The sequence below is a fragment of the Oryzias latipes genome, chromosome 11, assembly GCF_053564925.1.
Source record: "Oryzias latipes strain Hd-rR chromosome 11, Olatipes_Hd-rR_3.1".
In the NCBI taxonomy this organism is placed as follows: Eukaryota; Metazoa; Chordata; class Actinopteri; order Beloniformes; family Adrianichthyidae; genus Oryzias; species Oryzias latipes.
The window spans coordinates 12689129-12708344 of NC_136247.1; the positions used below are offsets into that span (position 1 = coordinate 12689129).

The following is a 19216-nucleotide window of genomic DNA, read 5'->3' on the forward strand; positions in this document are numbered from 1 at the left end:
GCCTTTGTGCTGTGTAAAACAGTTCAGAGAGGTCAGACCAGATTTGTGTGACTGGAGGGGGGTGGGGTACCAGGTCACACCTAGAATTCCGTTTACCATTACAATGGGTCCCATAGGAGAAAAATAGAAACATCTATACACTGAACAAATCTGATGTCACCTGACTGACCGGTGAAGACAAAGCTTGAAATAGGATTGGCAAGAGGACTGAAGTTCACTCCACCCATCTTTATTGAGTCAACCCAGCTACTACTCAAAAAAACATGTCCTCAATAATGATGAAATAAAGTTATGATGATCAGGAAATGATTAAATATGCATTAAAGTTTTGATATCAGCATAGTTTGGGCACAAAATCTGACTTTGTTACTTGGGAGTCAACATTACTTTTATTTGACACCTGTCTCCAGTGGTATTTGGAGGAACTACATGATTTGGTTCTACTGGGTTTGGGTCAAATTTAGGAACAGAGGGTGCGACCTTTTAAGCCCAAAAACTGATTACTTGTCTCAACAGTTTTGACCAAAGACAGAAATATTTATGAAGATTTGGACAACAGATATCAAATAGTCAGGTGGTCTCTTTTCTTTTTAAGTATTTTGATAAAACTATCAAATGTAGGTAAGAGATGACAATTAAATTTTACTAAAAGCTGTTTTCTTTCAAGTTTGGCTGTTTTTGTTCTGTTGCAAATTTTAAAAGGCAGCTGTTGCAGAATTTCTGCCCGGTCCTGGTCTACCATTTATGAAGGCTCACTTAGTAATGACTCTTTGGCCAGCCCAGTAAAATCTGCTGGATAAAAGACTTCTTTATGACTATCTAAACCCTCATGGCCTTGATTGATATCACTTCAAAAGTGACACTGCAGCACAAAGGGAACACAATCTGAGTTTATAAAACTAAGATTTAAGACAAAGTTGGATAATATGAGGACTGTATTGTTGGACTGTATTGTTTCTTATTATGGTAAATTCATTTTACTTGAACCAAAGCTATATTAAAACCTCAGCCAGAGAAGATGGGTGTTTATGTGGAACCTGGAGACTGCACTGCTGCCAGCCTGACTAACATTTTCCATTTGTGTCTCTTTCTTCTCTGAATTGTGATCTGTTGAGCACATTCACTGGTATGTTTTTGGTCATTGAGCAGGAAAACTACATAGTGTATGAGAGTTAATGCCACGGAAATGAGTTGACTGTTTTAACAACAACTAAATTGCATTCTTCTTGCAAGTTTGGAAATTATTTCCAGGAAGATGAAACAAGAGAGAGTAAATAAGGGGGAAGTCTTTCACTGGGTTATGTAAAACTGTTGCTGTTGCACACGAAGAGTGGAAAAACAGAGAAGTAAAAAAATATTTATTATAAATTATCATAATTGATATTACTGTATTGCAAAAGTTGATGCAGTGAGTTAAAGCCACAAGGGGGAAAAATGAAAAAGTTAAAAGTTGACTAAAAGAGTTAGAACTCTCTTTGCTCTGCGGCTAAATGAATAATTATTCTGTACGTCATTATTTTATTATCTATTTGTCATTTATTTTGTTATGCCATCTTATTTGTTCGTGTACTTGACAGAAAACTCACTTTTGAGTAAAAAACAAACACTTGTCTTTATCTTAAAGTAGAGTCAGGGTTGATCACTGGACTTTGCTAGTTGTCTATTAAATAAAAAAATATATATATACTAACATTTTATTTCATGAGTGAATATAACCAGATTTTAGATGTTTAAATAAATAGCAGTGCAGTGGAGATATAAAACAATGAGTGAACATTTTGCAAGGGGAGTTTAAATGTCTTTATATAAATGTGGATAAATGAAAAAAAATCAGGGATAAAAGAGTCAGGAAGGATGGATTTGTAAAAGAATATTCAAGGTTTTCCCTGAATATATTGAATTTAGTCACTCAAAGCCCAGAGTTATAGTCACACAATTATTTGTCCCCATTGATGTCACATGGACAGCAGAATACAGGATTATAATCTGTAACACAACACTGTAGCTTGAGCCTTTCTTTGGGGACAGCGAGCCTGGTGACCCTGAAACAGTCACACCCACACTACCACCCAAACTGACCCACATGGGTCAGTCTAAAAGAGCAATGTCCAACGACGGCTGTCCAACGAACAAACGCTGCAGAGAGCATTGGCGTCTCTTCTGAACTTTGCTGGCAACGTTGACTTCAGGTCACTTAGAGTTTGAAGATTTGAAACTGTTCAATAAACTACCTAATCAACTACCACCTACTTAGTTTCGACACCCTCAGAACTACAGAGAAACCTAATTGTACAAGAAGAACACTTTTCTTCAGATGTGGTCTATTGCCATTTGATGAAAAATATGTCAGTTTCAAAAGCACAGGCAGCTGACAAAACCTTCCATTTCTCCGCTAAATGTTTAAGGGTGTTTTTATGCAGATGACTTCTCCAACACGTGACTTTCTGGTGGTTTGTCAACACATAACAGACTTATGTTACGTCCTTTGCCATTTTAGACGCGTTTTCTGCGCAGCTCAATGGGCCACTGCAGGAATGACCAGAAAACCACAACTTTTCCAGTCGCATCACATTCGGTTCTCTTGTTTGATAATGTTCTTTTAAGGCAAAGAGGAACTTAAAATGAAACTAAAGAAACATAAGCAAGAATTCATCCTGATGGAGGTCTGGATATACATAAAGTCACGAATAAACAAGTGTGAGTAAGACAGTGTGAGCGTGGTAAAAGGGCCGCAAACACAGAGAGTAAAAATAAAAAAACTCGGATAATCGGTTCATAGAAAGAGACCGAGGACGGTAAAAGACCGCCAACACCTTACATTTTAACCCGAGATCTGAGATCAACGAAATGAATAGAGCTCTCAACTCTGAACATACTCCTTCTTTCTCTCAGTAACAGTTTTCTACATGCTCACAGGCCGGCTTGGCTGGTGGGAGATGCAGACACCATGAAAGTGTAAAGTGCAGAATGTAGCAGTAACTCGCTTCACAATAAAAAGGTGACAGAGATCTGTGTTATCTGGACTGTGCATTTATGAATATCCACTGAAGCCGTTTGGTTCAGTTAATTTAATTTAAATTTAAAATTAGGATTACATGGGATCTTTTAATCCAAATAGAAAAGTTCATTTGTCACGCTTGTGAAACTTTTACTTTTTTTATTTTACCAGTTTCCAGTTTTATTTATTTGTTTGTATGCTCATCCAGATTGTTTTTATTTTTTCTGATTCAACCTATGGGAGTGCCTTGGGGTGCTTATAGGGTTAAGTGAGGGGAAATATGATCCATATTTGTTTAGTAGTTTTTGGTTGAACTACCTGTTAATGCATTAAAATCAGGAATTGTTCCTTCATCACAGTGATACAAAATATGTACTCACGGGTCGTCTGTATCACTTTCGGTCTCACTGTCCGCCCCACCCTTGTCAGCAGGAAGATTGTCATTGGTTGAAGTAGGGCATGATGGTGATCCTCTTCCCGGATCTGGAGGCCCGGTCCGCCCGTCACTTACCAACGCCACACCACAGCGAGGTTCTGAAAAGGAGGAAGCTCTCTTTTAAGCCCCAAAACGTACATACCTTAAAAATGTTGGAATAAAAAAAACAGAAAGAAATTACTTGCAAGGAAAACAAGTTTGTTTTGCAAATAAAATTTTCTTGATGGATCTCTAAACTTTGACGCATATTCCTTTATTTCCTAATCATCAGAACTTCAGGTTTGTGAGAACTTTAAAAAAAAAAGCCAAAATGGTTTTCAACAAGCAAAACAGAGCTAATCTTCTCTCACATGCCTGTGTGTGGGCAACAAAAGCAAGGCAGCTCTTTTAGTATTGCCCCTTTGGAACACAAAAGCATTTCAGAATGCTTTAAAGAACTACAGAAAACTATGGCAGCAATAACAGAAAATGTTACGAGAAAAGAACAAGAAGAATGTTTTACATTTGGACAGGAATGTGAATAACGGTGGAAGTCATCTGAGCTCATAAGGAAGCTGGTTTCATCTGTGTCTGTTCTGTGAATAAAAGCAGCTTCCCCCCCATGCTTGGTTCTGACATACGCTTCAACCAGGTGACAAGTACTCCACACCATAAAGTTATTACTAAGGTTGTAAAAACTGGGTTGGTTCTTCTGGATCTGGACATCAAATAAAAAAGGATTTTTTTTTGTGTCTATTTGTTTTGATCTTTTACTCAAAAACTGAAACCAAACAAAAAGCGAAACCAGAACTCAATTGTGACAAAGCAAAAATTGGAAACATGACCGACAAAAGGCGGTGGAGACGAACTAGGTGAAGACACTAAGGGGTGATGAATTAACAGCGCAACTGAAATGTGGTGCAGAGATGAAACAACGTAAACTAAACAAAAAACTGCAAAAAATCACAAATCCCTCCATTTTATTGACCAGCTTTAATGTTAAAAAGCTTTTTCCAATGTGGAGCTGAATGGGTTAAACCATTTGGCCGTTCACAGTGGCCAAAATTTATCTGTGAATACATTTCACAGTGCTCAAATCAATAAACAGTGTTATCAACAATATCACTGGAAAAATACAAGTGTGAACACCAACTGTGCTGAACTGCAGTTCTGTCACAACTATTTTGGGAAACACTGACTTGGCTGCCGCTTTGTACTCGACTGCTTTGGCAATGGCTATTTGAGAACATATTCCCACATGCTGTTTCCTGTTATGATTCGTTTACTGAGGGAAATACCTGTTTGTGAAAGGGTTACACATAGAACAAAAGGACACGCTTTAAGTCCGTGTCACTTCCAAGGAGCAGGAGATGGGTCGCTGTGCTACCTTTGCCCTGATTGATGAACTGCTGGCCATCGGCGGGCTGGGCGGCCGCTCCTGACTGGCTAGGCTCCAAGAAAGGGACCAGAGAGTGCCAAGGGAACACTGGAACTGAGCGAGGCTCTACGTTGGTCCACACTGTGGAAAGAGGAGCGATACAGAGGGAAAAAGTGAGAAGTCATCATGTTTAAAGTCCGAGGATTGTGAGCAGAAGGTCAAGCTCTGTCCCCTGGCAGCAGATTCAGAGACTAAAATGGAGCTGTGCTTTCAGAACTCTCATCCTGAGGCAGCTCGCATCAGAATAATGCAGTGCTCTTATGAGGTGCGTGATGTGAAGTGATGAGGGATTATGCTAATTGATCCACAGAGTCTCCGTTTGTCTCTGCAGCCGGAATCATTTCAAACTACTAAAGATCAGAAAGCATAAAGGCTCTGCTCTTTTAATTAATTTGGATATGAATTTCTACTGAGTCCTCTTACAAGACTTGTAAAAACAAACCTTTGAATATTTCCAGGAAACAAGAGCACTTCCTGGGAAACATTTCCTCTTAGAAAACTCCCATGGAAACATCAGGTTTTAAAGATCTTTTTCAACAACTTGCAGAAAATCACAAACGGAATAGATTACATTCAGTGCGAACAACATTATAGACCCATTTTGATGAAAATTGAAGTGTTTTTGACATGTTCTTGTGGTTTTTTCTGATGATGAGGAGGACATATAGAAAGAAAATTAAGCTTAGTATTCATTTTTTAAAATCGTAGTGTCATAATGAAAAGACCTCTGGGAGAGCTTTTAAAAAGATGATCGGAGTGGGTCTTTTACTCTATAAGAAAGACTTGTAATATAACGATACAAATAAATATAATAATCCACTTTAAAGCCAGTTGTAGGTCACAATCTGTGCCACCCCCTCCCTCCCGGAAGGACGTTACGGACACCGTCAGGGTGTGTGTCCATAATGTCCTCCACCTATCTGTTTCATATGGAAGTGTATACCTCTCATTGCTAGTCTTTGCATATATTTTTATTTTGTTTTATCTTTTTTTTATGATGTGCAATCTCATTTGACTGCTAAAAGGGATGATGCCAAACTACTTTAGTTAAAACTACTTCATCTCTCCATTGGTTTTATAAGTCACAGGTGAATCCCAACTTTGAAAATCACTCTCACCTGCATCTTCCACAAAGTCACCAGTCAAGCATCTGATAAATACAAAAGGAATCCTTTGAAACGAAAGGTGTGGTCATCAGTGTCAGTCATCCTTTGTGTTCACTGCAACAAGCTTTCAGGAATGTCAGCTGGTTGACGTAAACCATAAGGATTTAATGACATCAGAACCACACAGGACCTGATTTTATTTTTACTCCGGGATGAGTGATTTCATCATGCAGTTTCAGCACCACAATGAGTAACAGCCCTAGTAAAAGCCTGTTCTGATGATGACAAACCATACATGGTGTCATCATACATCTTCAGTTCACCTTCAGTTGGAGGTTATTTGTACTGTGTCTGTCCTGAGCCAAATTTTAGTTTCAATCTGAAATTCTAACAACAATTCTTCACATTAATTTTAAATTGAAACGTGTTTTGGACTTTTAATACAAGTCCTAGTTTATTAAATTGTAATTTTTTGGGTTATTTGAGTTGGAATTTGTTAATAGGCCGCATCTTTGATAGATTAGGCCAATAAAATTAAAAGGGATCAGCCCCTTTACAGGAGCCTAGTTTTAAAAAATGATATTCTGTATCAAATACTATATACCGGTATTTCAAATGCAGCCATGGTGGCAAGTGTTTGACCCACATTCCCACGCACCTGATCCATACACATAAACAAATGCGAAACATTCAGAATGGCAGAACAGGCATCATCTTCTTCATCTTCATCTAACAGATGCAGCTGAGAAGCAGTGGAGTACACTCATGAATGTTCCCTTTGCACACCGGAGTTCGTGGGTGTTCAAAGATCAAAAGACGCAAATTTTCTGGTTGCAAATATTTTGAATATTGCAAAGAGAACTTAAAGCCACCCTTCCTAAATAGGTGTCTCAACCACAGATTTACAGTTGTAAAAACTGCTCAGGTCATCTTCACTTTACTTTGGTAATTTCCATAGCAACCCTTGACGTGGGCAGGAACTTTGTACCAGATTATGGTGAAACTTTTGATGCTTGGTCTGTGGCTATTGTGACACTTGAGATAAAACAGGAGAACCAGATCAAGCTGCAGATGGTGGGAGGAAACACATGAAAAGGACTGTTTGTGAAGCCTCAAACATCAAGCTGAAGGCCGACGAACGCTGCAAGAAGACAGTGGGTGACAGTTGGCTGGTGCTGCTCTCCCAAGATATCTAAACTATTATTGAGCTGAAATAGCTGAAAAATATTAGTTTTTCGCACTCTTGGGGTGGAGGTCAGACTGGCAACACTCTTTAACCAATCAGTAGGCAAGAATCTGTGATGTCACATTTTAAGCATCAACTCTGAACCTCTCCTGTTAGGGGTCGCCAGAGTGAATCAGCTTTCACTGATTTGCACAGGTGGTTTGGCAGAGTTTTCTTTACGCTGGCTGCCCCTCCTGTCACAACCCTGTATTTTATCTGGGCTGGGGACAGGTACAGGGGACCTGGGTTTGAGCCCCTTTGTGGCAGTAGCCCAAAGAGTCTTGCCCAAGGATCCACACTGGATGAAGCTTACAAAAGATCTAAAAATACACAGGAAAAAAGGTCATTTTCCTAGATAGTCCTTCATTTTTGTACGAAGCCACCTAGAGTTTACTTAGAGAACTGACCTGGCTCCAGTTTCTTTTCTCTTTTCTTAGCAGCCTCAAAGAGGAAGTGAAAGTGTTATCCTTGTGGTCCAGTTGTTAAACAAAGCCCAAAGATAAAGTAGTGAAGCTTTCCCACATTTCTGCACTAAATGTCTCTAGAACAACTCTAGAAATGTCTAAAGTCTGGCCCATTAGCCAAATGCAGCCTGATTTAAATTTCCAACGCCCCACAGGCTCCTGTGACAAAATCAAAAATATGCAGCCCCCAACATTTTCTAAAAACAGTCTACGATTCTTGATTGTGGTTGGCTAAATTACATTTTAGCCATTGCAAACCTGTTAATGCAGGTGTGCGACCCTTCTTTGACACTTTCTAGCTCATTTCTAAAATGTCAACTGTAAATAAATAAGAAAAGTTGACAGTGAGGGCAACAGCTTCAAGGATAAGTGGAAACCTGAGTTTTTTCAGAGAAATATGAAACAACTGTGTCTGCCTAATATGGCAGGAGACTGTAGCTATTTTCAAGGAGTTCGATATCAACAGGTAGACAAGACAATTTAGATACAACAAGCTAACTGGGAATGAAGGGTGTGAAAAATTGACAAGTTGACAGTGGTTTTGTTAAAAAGTTATTTGGATGTGTTTTTTTTAATAATATAATAGTTGAAAGAATGTGGGGCCCTCTATGCTTTGGACACCCCTGCTCCGGAACATTCAAATTTCTTTAAATGTTGTTTAAATGTTGAAAATAAAAATAAATAAATCAGCTGCTAAATAAACGTGTAACAATTCTCTGATTTTTTCAGACTGCTGTTTCCTGGTTGTTCAAACAGTCTTTGACTCATTTTGTTTTATTCATTGTGTGTGGGCATAACTAGTTCATTTTCACATCTGCGGTTTTGTTTGAGTCTCTCTCAAAAAAAAGAAAAAATTCCATTAGCATGTGAACAAAGAAATAAGGAGAGTGGTAAATGCAAATGCCAAACTCCATCAAGGTCATTTAAAAAACTAAAGCTGTAAACATTTTACAAGATGTTAAAGCTAATATTAAACTGTTACATATGTGGAAGAAGTTAAGAGACAAAAAATGTATATCATTACCAACAGAACATCTTCATCCGACGTATATGGGTAAATTGTAAGCACATTATCATGTTTCTGACTTTTATGTCTGCTTAACATTTCAGTCATAGTGAAGTTGTAAAAAAAAAAGTTTGTTACCCCAAATGAGGCGTTTCCGCACAGACTGCAACAAATGTAGATGCTGTGAAGGAGGTCTAAGTCTAAGGAAACAAGACCCAAATATAACATATTGATGAATTGATCTTTTAATTGATACTCCTAAAGGGGGAAGAACTTTCTGGAAGGGTGAAGTTTTCTGGAAAATGTTTCTCTGGATTGCAATAATCTAAATGTAGCAAATGTTTGTCCAGCTGGAACTCATTAAAATTGCGATACGTGTTCTGCTCAGCGAGATGAGGAACATGCAAATGACTCAACTGTGTTTGCTGCTGTTTACACACACAGCCTCAGAGCTCTCAAAGGCTGATTCTGATGTCACATGCTTATTATCACTGCAGCGGGACCTTTGCACTTCTCGCCCCTTACTGGCAGTTTCTACAGCTGCAGGGGGAACTTGAGAAGGGGAAGTGAAGCTTATTCTTGTGCTTTACACACCAGAAGTTAATTTGTTAGGGTGAGTAGAGACACGAACAGCAGAGCTGACACTCCTAGCCGTGGATTATACATATGCTATCACTTCCTGTTTGTCAGAGCATGCTGAGGTCAGAATGCAACTTCAGCTGAATATTTAAGACACTTTTGACTGGTTGAGGACAGAAGGACTAAACTTTCAAGACAGACTTCTAATATGTTTTAATTCTAAAGGAAAATGTGGGTAAGATCAACTATTCGGCATGTTCCTGACCTTATAAAATCCCTTGACGTGTGCTTAAGAGAATCATTCTGGCTGTTTCAAATCACAGCACATAAAAAAGTCTCAGATAAATGAATCAACAGCAGCTTGCGACCTTTGCTGCACTGTTATTTTCCTAAAATCAATTCAACTTATGTTCACAAGATAAACATTCAGTTTACAATTAAATTAAATTAAATTCATTTTAATGTAATATAGTTTAAAAAAATGCATTTTTACACAAGTAACAATTTGATTAGAACAAGGATGGAACCTACAATATTAAAATCAAATTTAGACAAAAAAAAACTGCAAATTAGCTTTTTGCCACTAAATTAAGAGAAAAAATGCATGTGTAAAAAATGAACCAATGGATTTTGTAAATCAATATTGAATCTAATTGGATATAATTGTAAAGGTTCAAAAAGTGATTGTTACATATTTTCTTTGCTTTCTACCACTTTGACAGTAATGCTGACACATGTCATACAGATATTTCCACAAAAGTAGTCCTCTGTCAAAAGTTGCCTAAACTCGCCATTCCTGTTGAGCTGCCTACAAAAACTCACTCTGTGCATGTGTCTGAGCCGTCCAAGCTCTGCCCTGCAGCACCTCTTGAGTACTTCCAGGTCCGAGAAGCCAACCCTTTGAGAATCCTGCTTTTTTCAGTGCATGGACAAAGAAATGCAGAAGTTTGGATTTTGCTCCCTAAGGATTTTGCTAAACAGTTTTGTCTTTCTGTCCAGAGACGTAAGGTCACAAGAGTGTTAAAAAAATGCAATGCAATACAGCAATGCTGCTGTCACTTACAGCCTGTTGTGGATGTAAAAAACAAACAATGCAATGAGAAACCAGAGCCACAATTGAGCTCCAAAGGCTTCATCTGACTCACTAAAGGCTGCAGTTCCACTCAGACAGCAATAATGAAACTTGTGATGCTAATGCAGTTGCACTTGAGCGGGGTTATATTTAGGAGCCATCGCAGCCGTGAGCCCTGCGCTTGGTTCGGGGGGCCTCTGCAATTCGTGCTGCTTTTAAAAATGCATGGCAGCAGAAGCTCTTCCAGGGACAGGTGGCTGTTAGCAGCAGCATAAGAGAGGTGATGGGAAAGGGAAAGAAAAGTACACACCAGTAATCATCTCAAGTCTGAACGCTTTACTGCACTAATTCTAATGGTGGAAAAGTGTATCCATGACAACGTGGATTTACGATCACCCATTTTTCTGCTGAGGGCAATGAAACGTGTTTGCTTAATGCCTTGTCTGAGGCTGCTGCTATTCTGCAACACCCGGATGTGTGCGTGTTTGTGTACGTCTGCGTGTGTGGAGGAGGCGTGAGTGTCCTTGTTGCTCCCTGCTCACAGTCTAACATGTCTAGACATGTCAATAATAGAAGATTTTTACGTTTCAATGGCACATTTATCTCTCTGAAAAACACACAAACACCTACGTAGAAACAAGAGAGGGTGACGCCCCACCATTCTCGCACACAAGCCCACTCAGTAACCCTGACACTACACGAACTGAGTCACAAATTACACACAGCCAGCAGCACGTCTGTGTGGTTGCCTGAGCAACTCATACTCAACCCTGTTGATATTCACACCTCAGAAAAAAGGTTTTGCTTTAAAATGGTTGTAATCATTTGACCAACATAAAAAGATTTTGTTATTTGATTGCTGGGGAGAGCTATGAGTTAAGAGCGAGAGAAAAAATCTCACCTGTTATCTGAAACTGCGCCATCATGTCAAATGTCAAATGTCAAACCACCTCTGAGCTGCTAAGAGCTCACTATGCTGGGACCAAATATTTCCACGTCTTAGACTAAAGTCTTGCTGCATTGAAATTAAACTCAGACATCATTCATTTTCAAATGCAAGCCATCTCTGCCATTCATATATATTGCAGCGTGTCCATACCATCCTCTCACTAAGTTGGCATGGAAACGAGCAGAGTGCAAGATGAATCCAACCACCTCCATTTCCAGGAGCCAGTTTTCTTTCATTCGTTTTTTTTAATGTACATACACAGACTCAATGTGACTTTTTTTTACCAGAACATCTATCCAAAACTTTTATTTTTACAAATATTCCTGCCTTTCTGAAGTAGTTTGACTGACTGATTGCAGCTGCACTTCCTAGATTGGTAATTAAAACAGACTAAACCCAAAATATAATGTACATCATCTGTATTGAAACCCCTTTAACCAGAAGTAAACTTTTTCATCATCCTAATCAAATAACAGAGACTTAAAGATTAGACTCATAATGCGCTACGGTTTATAAATTGCTCTAAAAGCCTTCAGAGAAACAACAGGTCCTCTACTCATTTTTGGACCTTTCCTCCACCAGCTTACACAAAAACATGTGATGCCTAATTTTTTTAACCAGCTCTAATTAAATTTAAATAAAACTCTTCAAATTCATCACTTGCAGAGCTGCTTCCCATTTCCTCCTCAACAAAACTACACTTGCTGACATTTACAAATGTATTTTTAAAGAGTCTGCTGGTAACACATCCCTGAGACAGAAAGACGTGTGAAATTTAAAAAGTGGAAAAGGGGTCAATAAAATTGCTTCTGAATATTTACAATAGTTTATCCCTACTGTCACTTTAGTCATTTTTAGAACAATATACAATTTTTTTTTATTGATTTTATTGGAGTTTCAGACAAAGCAGCAGTATTCTGAGTGTTATTGGGACACAAATCTTTTTTGCAGTCTGAAACAAATGAGAAGCATAAACAACCATCTAATGTGGTAGTTTCAAGTGCTACGAGCAAGTCATAGCACTCTAATGACACTGCTGTCACACCTAAGATCAGGAAAATCAGATGCACAAAACAGAAGTGCAAAAATGACAGCATTGTCATTTTAAAATGTGGCAGAAATTTGGCTCAGCCGCTTTCCTATTTTTGCCCTACCAGTTCCTGGGCGTCCCATGATGATTTGCTTGCGGGGCGTAGGGAGAGACGACTCAGCTGGGAGGATGAGCGGCAGCAGGGCTGTTGGTGTTGGATGGCAGGCAACCGGCTGAGGCAGTGTTCCTCCTGAGTTGTCCTGATGCTTGTCGAGTTTCCTGTCCTTTGCTCCAGGACCAGTTGAAGACAGGGCCAAGCCCAAAGAAGCAGACGTGGATCCTGGGGTAGTAGGGTTAGAGATGGTAACATGGCCTCCTGTGGCTGGAGTGAGAGACTGAGAAAAAAAGGATGTTTGAAATTAATTTACACTGTTTGCAAGATATATTAGCCATTCACAACATTAAAAACTTTAGTGGAAAGGTTATTTAGAGATGCAAAGATTTAGATTTATCTTAGAGCAAAGGTTAAAGAAAGTTCGCACAACATATTATCAACCTCAATCTGAGTTTAAAAGAATAGGACTCTGCATAACTTTAATCAAAGAGTCATCAAGTGTGATTGTGTTGAATGAAAGTCTTTGTGAATAAACTTTAGTTATGGTTCATTCAGGTGGACTACTCTTGGCTGATCACACAAACAAAAAGTAAAGTTAAGATAAGCAAAACATCTCACCGAGCTTGAGGTCACCAAAACAAGAGTTGATCCAGGGTTCCGCAGGAGAACTGCACCGTTGGTGGTGGCCCCATTAATGGGAACAGGGGCCTGTAAGCCTATAGTTGTTGCATGTTGTGACTGGTTGCGCTCTCTTGACCTACTTCTGTCCCGCCTTGCTAATGGACCATCAGAGAACTTTGTCAGAGGGACGTCTGGGTTACGGACGATGACTGGAGAGTCACGGAGAGGTACAATCCGGCGTGGAGAGGGTTCTTGGGGTAGTGGAGAAGGAGTAGGAGAAACCAGCATGGGTGGAGGTGTGGAGGCAGCCGAGGATGGAGGCCGACTGGTGGCGCTGCGAGGATGGGTAAAGGAAAGTGAGGAAGGAGTTGTGGACTGATTCTGAGGGGAAAGGACTCTGAAGGCTGCAGGATTATGAACAAGGGACTGGTCTCCCAACACCCCGCTGCCTATGCCAATCAGCTGCTGTTGTTCCTGCTTGGTTTGGCAGTCCTGGATTGCAGGCAGTAGAGGAGGGTGATAGGTGTCATGCTTCCTCTTGCTTGGACTTATAGGAACTGAAAAAGTGAGGTTGGTTTGAAAAGATGGAACAATCCCTGATGGGTGCCGCTCTCTTTCACCCCCTGGCGTACCAATCTTAGTGCCACTAGGTTGACGATGGCGGCGTGAAGGATGAGCTGTAATGGGGCTGAAATTGGCAGGGCGAAAGCCAAAGTGTGGAGATGGTGAGGGTGATGGGGTTGGAGAGAATGGTGACTGGTTTGATATGGGAGAAAATGAAGGCGTGCCAGAACTGGAACCACCTAAGCAGACAAGCATAGATGCTGCTTCACACTCGTCATAGTCAAAACGAGAAAGGTCCTGGGGTAGCAGGGATGGAAGGACTAAACGGGGACGGGAGTCTCCTCCACGACTGCTGGCCTCACTGCTTTCCCGTGATGTCTCATCCCAGTCAAATTCCGAGCTGGCTCTCCCACCACTCAGTCGCAAGTCAGATGGTGTTAGAGTTCCTGTGCTACTGGCTCCACTTCGGTCCCGCCCACCACCACTAGCCTCCATTTCTTTTGTCTTCATTGAAAGGTGTCTAGAGCAGTATCCCCGTCGCTGAGACTCTTTCGAGCAACCTTCCCGAGAGCAAAGTCGTCTCCACTGCTTCCCATTAAACTTTTTTCGAATTCCTGTTGGTGTGCACACAACATCTCCCTTCTTGTACTTCTGCTGGGCAGCTGTGAGTGGTGTACGGGAACGTGAAGAGCTGGAGGAGGTTGAACTGGGCCCTCCTACTGCACTAGAATTTCCCCCTGATGCCTTTTCCACTCTGGAGGAGGATGTAGAGGAAGAGGAGATAGGAGGTATAGGAGGGAGCTGGGATGTTGTGATCACAGCACTGGCTGCACTTGCTGGATCAATGCCTATAAGAACAGGCGGAGGGTGGGGGTTCATGGCCAGGTGGGTGGGGGGAAACCCAACACCCCGCACCACAGATGGGTGAGTATTGAGGTAGCCAGGCTGGAGCTTAGAAACAATGTTACGCTGTTGGGGGACTGTCATGGGTTTGGCACCAGGTATGATGGGGACCATGTTAAAGTGCGACACCTCCATGTCTTCTTCAGGGGTGAGTGGCATGTATGCATGGGGCTGGTGTGACAGTTGTTGCACTTGCTTTACACTGTTCTCTCTTTCTCTGTCCCTGCTCTGATTTTTCATCAGCGCCCTCTCCCTTTCCACTCTTTCTAAATTCTTCTCAATTTCCCATTCTCTACCACTTGCTAGAGTAAAAGCAGATTCTGGAGTTACTTGAGAGTTAATGCTATGGCCCGACGTTGAAGAGACAGCGATTATTCCTTGGTAGGACAGCCCCTTTCCCAACTCCGATGCTATGCCAGGGGCTAATCCTCCGCTGAGGCGACGCACCTCCTGCTCAACATCTATCTCTTCCCTTTCTTCCTGCTTTTCTTCCCTATGTCGGACATTAGCTTCTCCTTCTCGTGTACCACTAGAGGGAAAGTCCAGGTCCCATGGTGGCACAAGAAGTCTGAGTGTTTGTCTAGAGACCCACACAGCCTGGGGAGCACTTCTATTATCTTCTTCATCAAGAGAGTAAGGTCTTTCCTCCGACAGTAGGACACGGTAGCGGTTGGCCACAGCAGGATGTGTGTCTACCTCAGTCACCACACCTTCTCTGTACCACTGCCATTGACCCTCGTTACCATCTTCATTTCCAAATGGCACGCAGACATGGGTTCCAATTGGTATTGTATGAGCACCGGGTGGTGGCGCATCCAAGATTATGTCCACCACCCCCAGGGGGCTGTCATGGCAATAAGGATAACGGCACAGCATCTTCTCTCCATTCAGTTGCACCTCCAGGGTTCCTGATTTACCACTGACACTTCGTACCACCCCAGTCCTGAACACCAAATCTGAACTCCTCTTGTCGTGCCTCATGTCCCCTCCAGCCTTTTCATTGTTTCTTCTCTTCTGCTGACGGGCAAGGATTCGCTGGTTTTTTAATCCTTTGGCCAGGGCATCAGACAGAGCATTGGGGAGACTGGGGGCTGAGCGTGCAGAAGAATGTGAGACATCACGTGTGTCACCAACAACCTCAAGATCGGCAGAGTGCTCACTGGCTGTGTCTGTTGAAGAGCAGCGAGGCAGGGGGCTGGGGGACACTCTTTCTGTATCTGTTAAGTCATCACTTCCCCCAGCCCTCCCTCCTCCAAGTGACAGAATGGGTGGGCCCAAGGAATCTCGGGGTCCCTCCACATCAGGACAACCAGGGTGAAAGTCATCCATTAGGCTCCTGCTCTGGCTGCTGCTATCAGAGTGCAAGTTGCTAATGTCGACCCCTGAACCAGCTGACCCCTCATTAAAGGCTCCGCTGCTCAGAGACAGAGGAGGTGTCACAGAAGAGGTGGGGTTGCTATGATGACTGGCAGTAGATGACAAACAGTGTTCGGATGTGTACTTCTTTTTGGGAACACGGGACTTGAAGGTGGCTGTTTTTCGGTTGGAGGATGGATTTGGACTATTGTTGGCGCTCGGTGTACTACTATTACTACAACTACTGCCACCGCTTTCGCAGGTTGACCGAGCAGATCTTTCATCAGAGGATGTCAAAAGTTTTGCCGAATCCATTACAATCGTCTCTGGTAGCCTCTCCCCTGGGGAACTGTCCCGCACCCTTGTTAGGTCTGACTGAAAAGATTCAGAATGTGAACTGGAGGAAAAAGAGGAAGATGTAATTTGGTTCAAAGGGGATCTACTTGTGTCTCTATTCTCGTCCGAGTCTCTCTTCTCTCCTCCGTCTGGGGTATCCCCAGCCCCCCGACGCTTCCCTCCTTTTGCCCGGGTGGAGGGGGGAGAGCGTCGGCCCTGCTTTTTAATCGGTTTCATCTTTTCATCTAGCTTAATTTTTCACTAAACAGCTCCTTTTATTTATTTATCCCAGAGTTTTCACTTGGCGTTCCTGGATTGCTCGTCTTTTCCTGCTTCCTCCTCTCCTCTATGCTCTATTTTACTCCTCTGCCAGGGCCTCCCTCGCTCATCCTGTCTTGTCTTTTGTTGCGTGACTCCAGCACTTTTCGACTTTACTCCAGTGACTCTGGAAGAAAAGGAAAGGTTATTCATGTGGCATCAAAACAAAGTGGGTCTACCAACAGACAAGCATTTACAAAACTATAATAAATTTGTAACCGTTTACTGTAAAACGTGCAAAAGAACGCACAATTATGCTAAGATACATATTTACTTCACTGTGTAAAGGAGGTCTCGGTGACATTACAAAACACCTGCATCGATTGTAGGTACACAGAGAAAACAGGAGGCCAAACTGTAGGGTAAACAAAATGTAGGCTTACAACGCAGCATGGAAACAGCGAGGAGTGCTCTGCAATTTGCCCAGACAAGCCTCCCTACGTGCACTCCTTACTCACACACACACACACACACACACACACCCACACTCACTACTTCTTGGCCGGGGCAGTAGAGGCGGGGGAATTCCTTCTTCGTTCACATACTGAAACCCTCCCTTTCTCGCTCTGTCTCTCTCCGGCGACCTTTATCTAACTATTTCAAAGCAGAGTTAATCCGCCTCTACAAACTCCATTTCATGTGGAGAACCATAACCAAACTACCCACTACTTTATTCTTCTGAATCTCTCTCTTTTTGGAACAATTACACTTTCTTTTAAATCCCTTGGCTGGATTTGTCTTCCTGGGATATTGATTTGTACTTCTTATCTCAAATTCCCTGTAGTCTCTATCCTCATTTTGTGCTGCAATCATCCAGAAAAACAGAAGAATTGTTACTCCACATCGGAGTCATTCAGTATATCTCTTATTCTGAGCAGGACTCATTCACAGTTCTGCCTCCATTTAGAGTGAAACTGATTGATTTTGCTGACTTGTTGAAGTGTTGTGCTTTTAACGAGTGTGTTTGCGGTGTGGCTGATGCATGCAGGACTCGCCTCAGGTCAAAGCTCTTCCATCATCTGCCTCATTTCTTTGAAGAAAAAAAAGCCTCCACAGAAGCAAATCTGTAAACTTGCATATAGGACATAGACTCAAACCAGTACAGTATGCTCTGTCGTCTTTTTGTGATGTCTCGCTCCTACTGCAATTTTCACTGTCAAAATGTTCTGTCTTGACAGCTACCAGCAATCACTAAACACGTTGACTTGTCAGAGACTGTCTGTTAGCTTACATGTCGGACTGTCTGGCCCTGTTTCTCCATCCATCTATCTCTCCATTCATCCTCCCACATGTCTTTCTGTCTGTTGGATTCCCACTTGCTGCCTTCCTGTGGAGGCTCTCGTTAACCCAAGTTGCTTTAAAACGTGACAAAATCCCCTTTCTTAGCCACGTGTTGCCTGTCTCACATGCAGAAAACATCTATGGTTGTGTCAATAAGGAGAGCACACAATTGTTTCAGTTGTACGATTCAAAATGCGAGGGAATTCCTCTCATCCTAACCTCGGCGCAAAATGAAGGAAAACCAGTAAAGACGTGAAAAACTCATGTCAGGGAGCAGAGGTATAACTGAGAATAACCTACGTGTACAGCATGACTCATTAGTGTACAACCATTTTTAGCTGTGGTAGCTTGATGTAATCATTTTCTGTATAGGCTTAATCAGTCGCACACATAGTTGTGGAGGAATTTTAGCCCACTCTTCGCTACGTCACTTCAGCTCATTCAAGACCATTTCAGAGAATTTCAGTGACCGTTTTTCAGCAGTTTCCTTACCAGCTTTACTCATGAGGTTTGAAATATTCTGCACAGCTGAGTTTAAGTGCCAGATTACTTCACATTTAAAGCTACAAAATATTGCTTTACAGAGAAGCTGAGAAAAAAAAAGGCCCACATCATTATCCCTCTACCCCTGTGCTTGATAAGCTAGCACAGGCAGTCCTGGCTAGTTTGACGCTCTGGGCAAAAGACTGGACGGTGCCCCACCCCATCCCTCATTCCCCTTACTTGCATGCATACATACATACACAAAAAGAAAATGTATCATTTATTTTACTTTATTAATCATATAAGTATATTATACTTTTATAGTTGAATTTACAATTAAGATATAGCATGTAAGTTATTTCACACTTAAAACGCATCAGTTTTCTTCTTTTTGAAGGCTGGCTGGCTTCTGGTAAAAACTGTCACATTTTTCAGTTTTTTTTTTCTTAAGCCGAATACAACCCTGACGAAGAGCAGGAATTATGAATAAATAAATTCCTGCTGTTCTGTTTGTGTGCTTAAGTGTCACATAAACTGAACAATAAAGGAAAATGATGGTATAGATTGCATCTGAAGCACTGACTGTATATAAGAACAGCAGAAGAGCTTAGATGAAATTCAACATTAAGCTAATTAACAAGACTAGTTTAATTAAGTGCAAACCTCCATTAATCCCCATACAGTAAATTTGGTCCTATTTGGAGCTTAGTGAGTTTTAATTTCGGACACCGCCTGCATTACTTTATCCTTGGATAACCCAATTAAAAATATTGATTTTATGAATGAAAACTATTCATTAATGTATATTTTTTATTAGGAAGCAGCAGTTAGCTTGTTGCGGTGTCTGGACTCATAAGCAGTAAGTCTAAGTCTCCCCCATTTCTACCTGCTGTTCCTCCCTACCTGTTCTCATCCCCTGCAGTTGCGGGTTTGTTTCCCTCGCGCGCTCCTCAAGCG

The 19216-nt window shown here is 41.5% G+C and overlaps 1 protein-coding gene across 2 annotated transcripts in view; it reads right to left on the minus strand.

The window, feature by feature from the left end:
* The window catches only part of cica (capicua transcriptional repressor a), a 44092-nt gene that overhangs the window by 22302 nt on the left and 2574 nt on the right, over nt 1-19216 (minus strand). For both annotated transcript variants that reach the window (XM_011481013.4, XM_011481012.4), the window contains exons 2-5: nt 13016-16622; nt 12407-12677; nt 4801-4932; nt 3379-3532 (exon numbers count right to left, since the gene is read on the minus strand). In XM_011481013.4, the coding sequence (XP_011479315.2) occupies nt 3379-3532; nt 4801-4932; nt 12407-12677; nt 13016-16414 (3956 nt within the window). In that variant the 5' untranslated portion in view covers nt 16415-16622. The remainder of the gene's footprint in view (nt 1-3378; nt 3533-4800; nt 4933-12406; nt 12678-13015; nt 16623-19216) is intronic.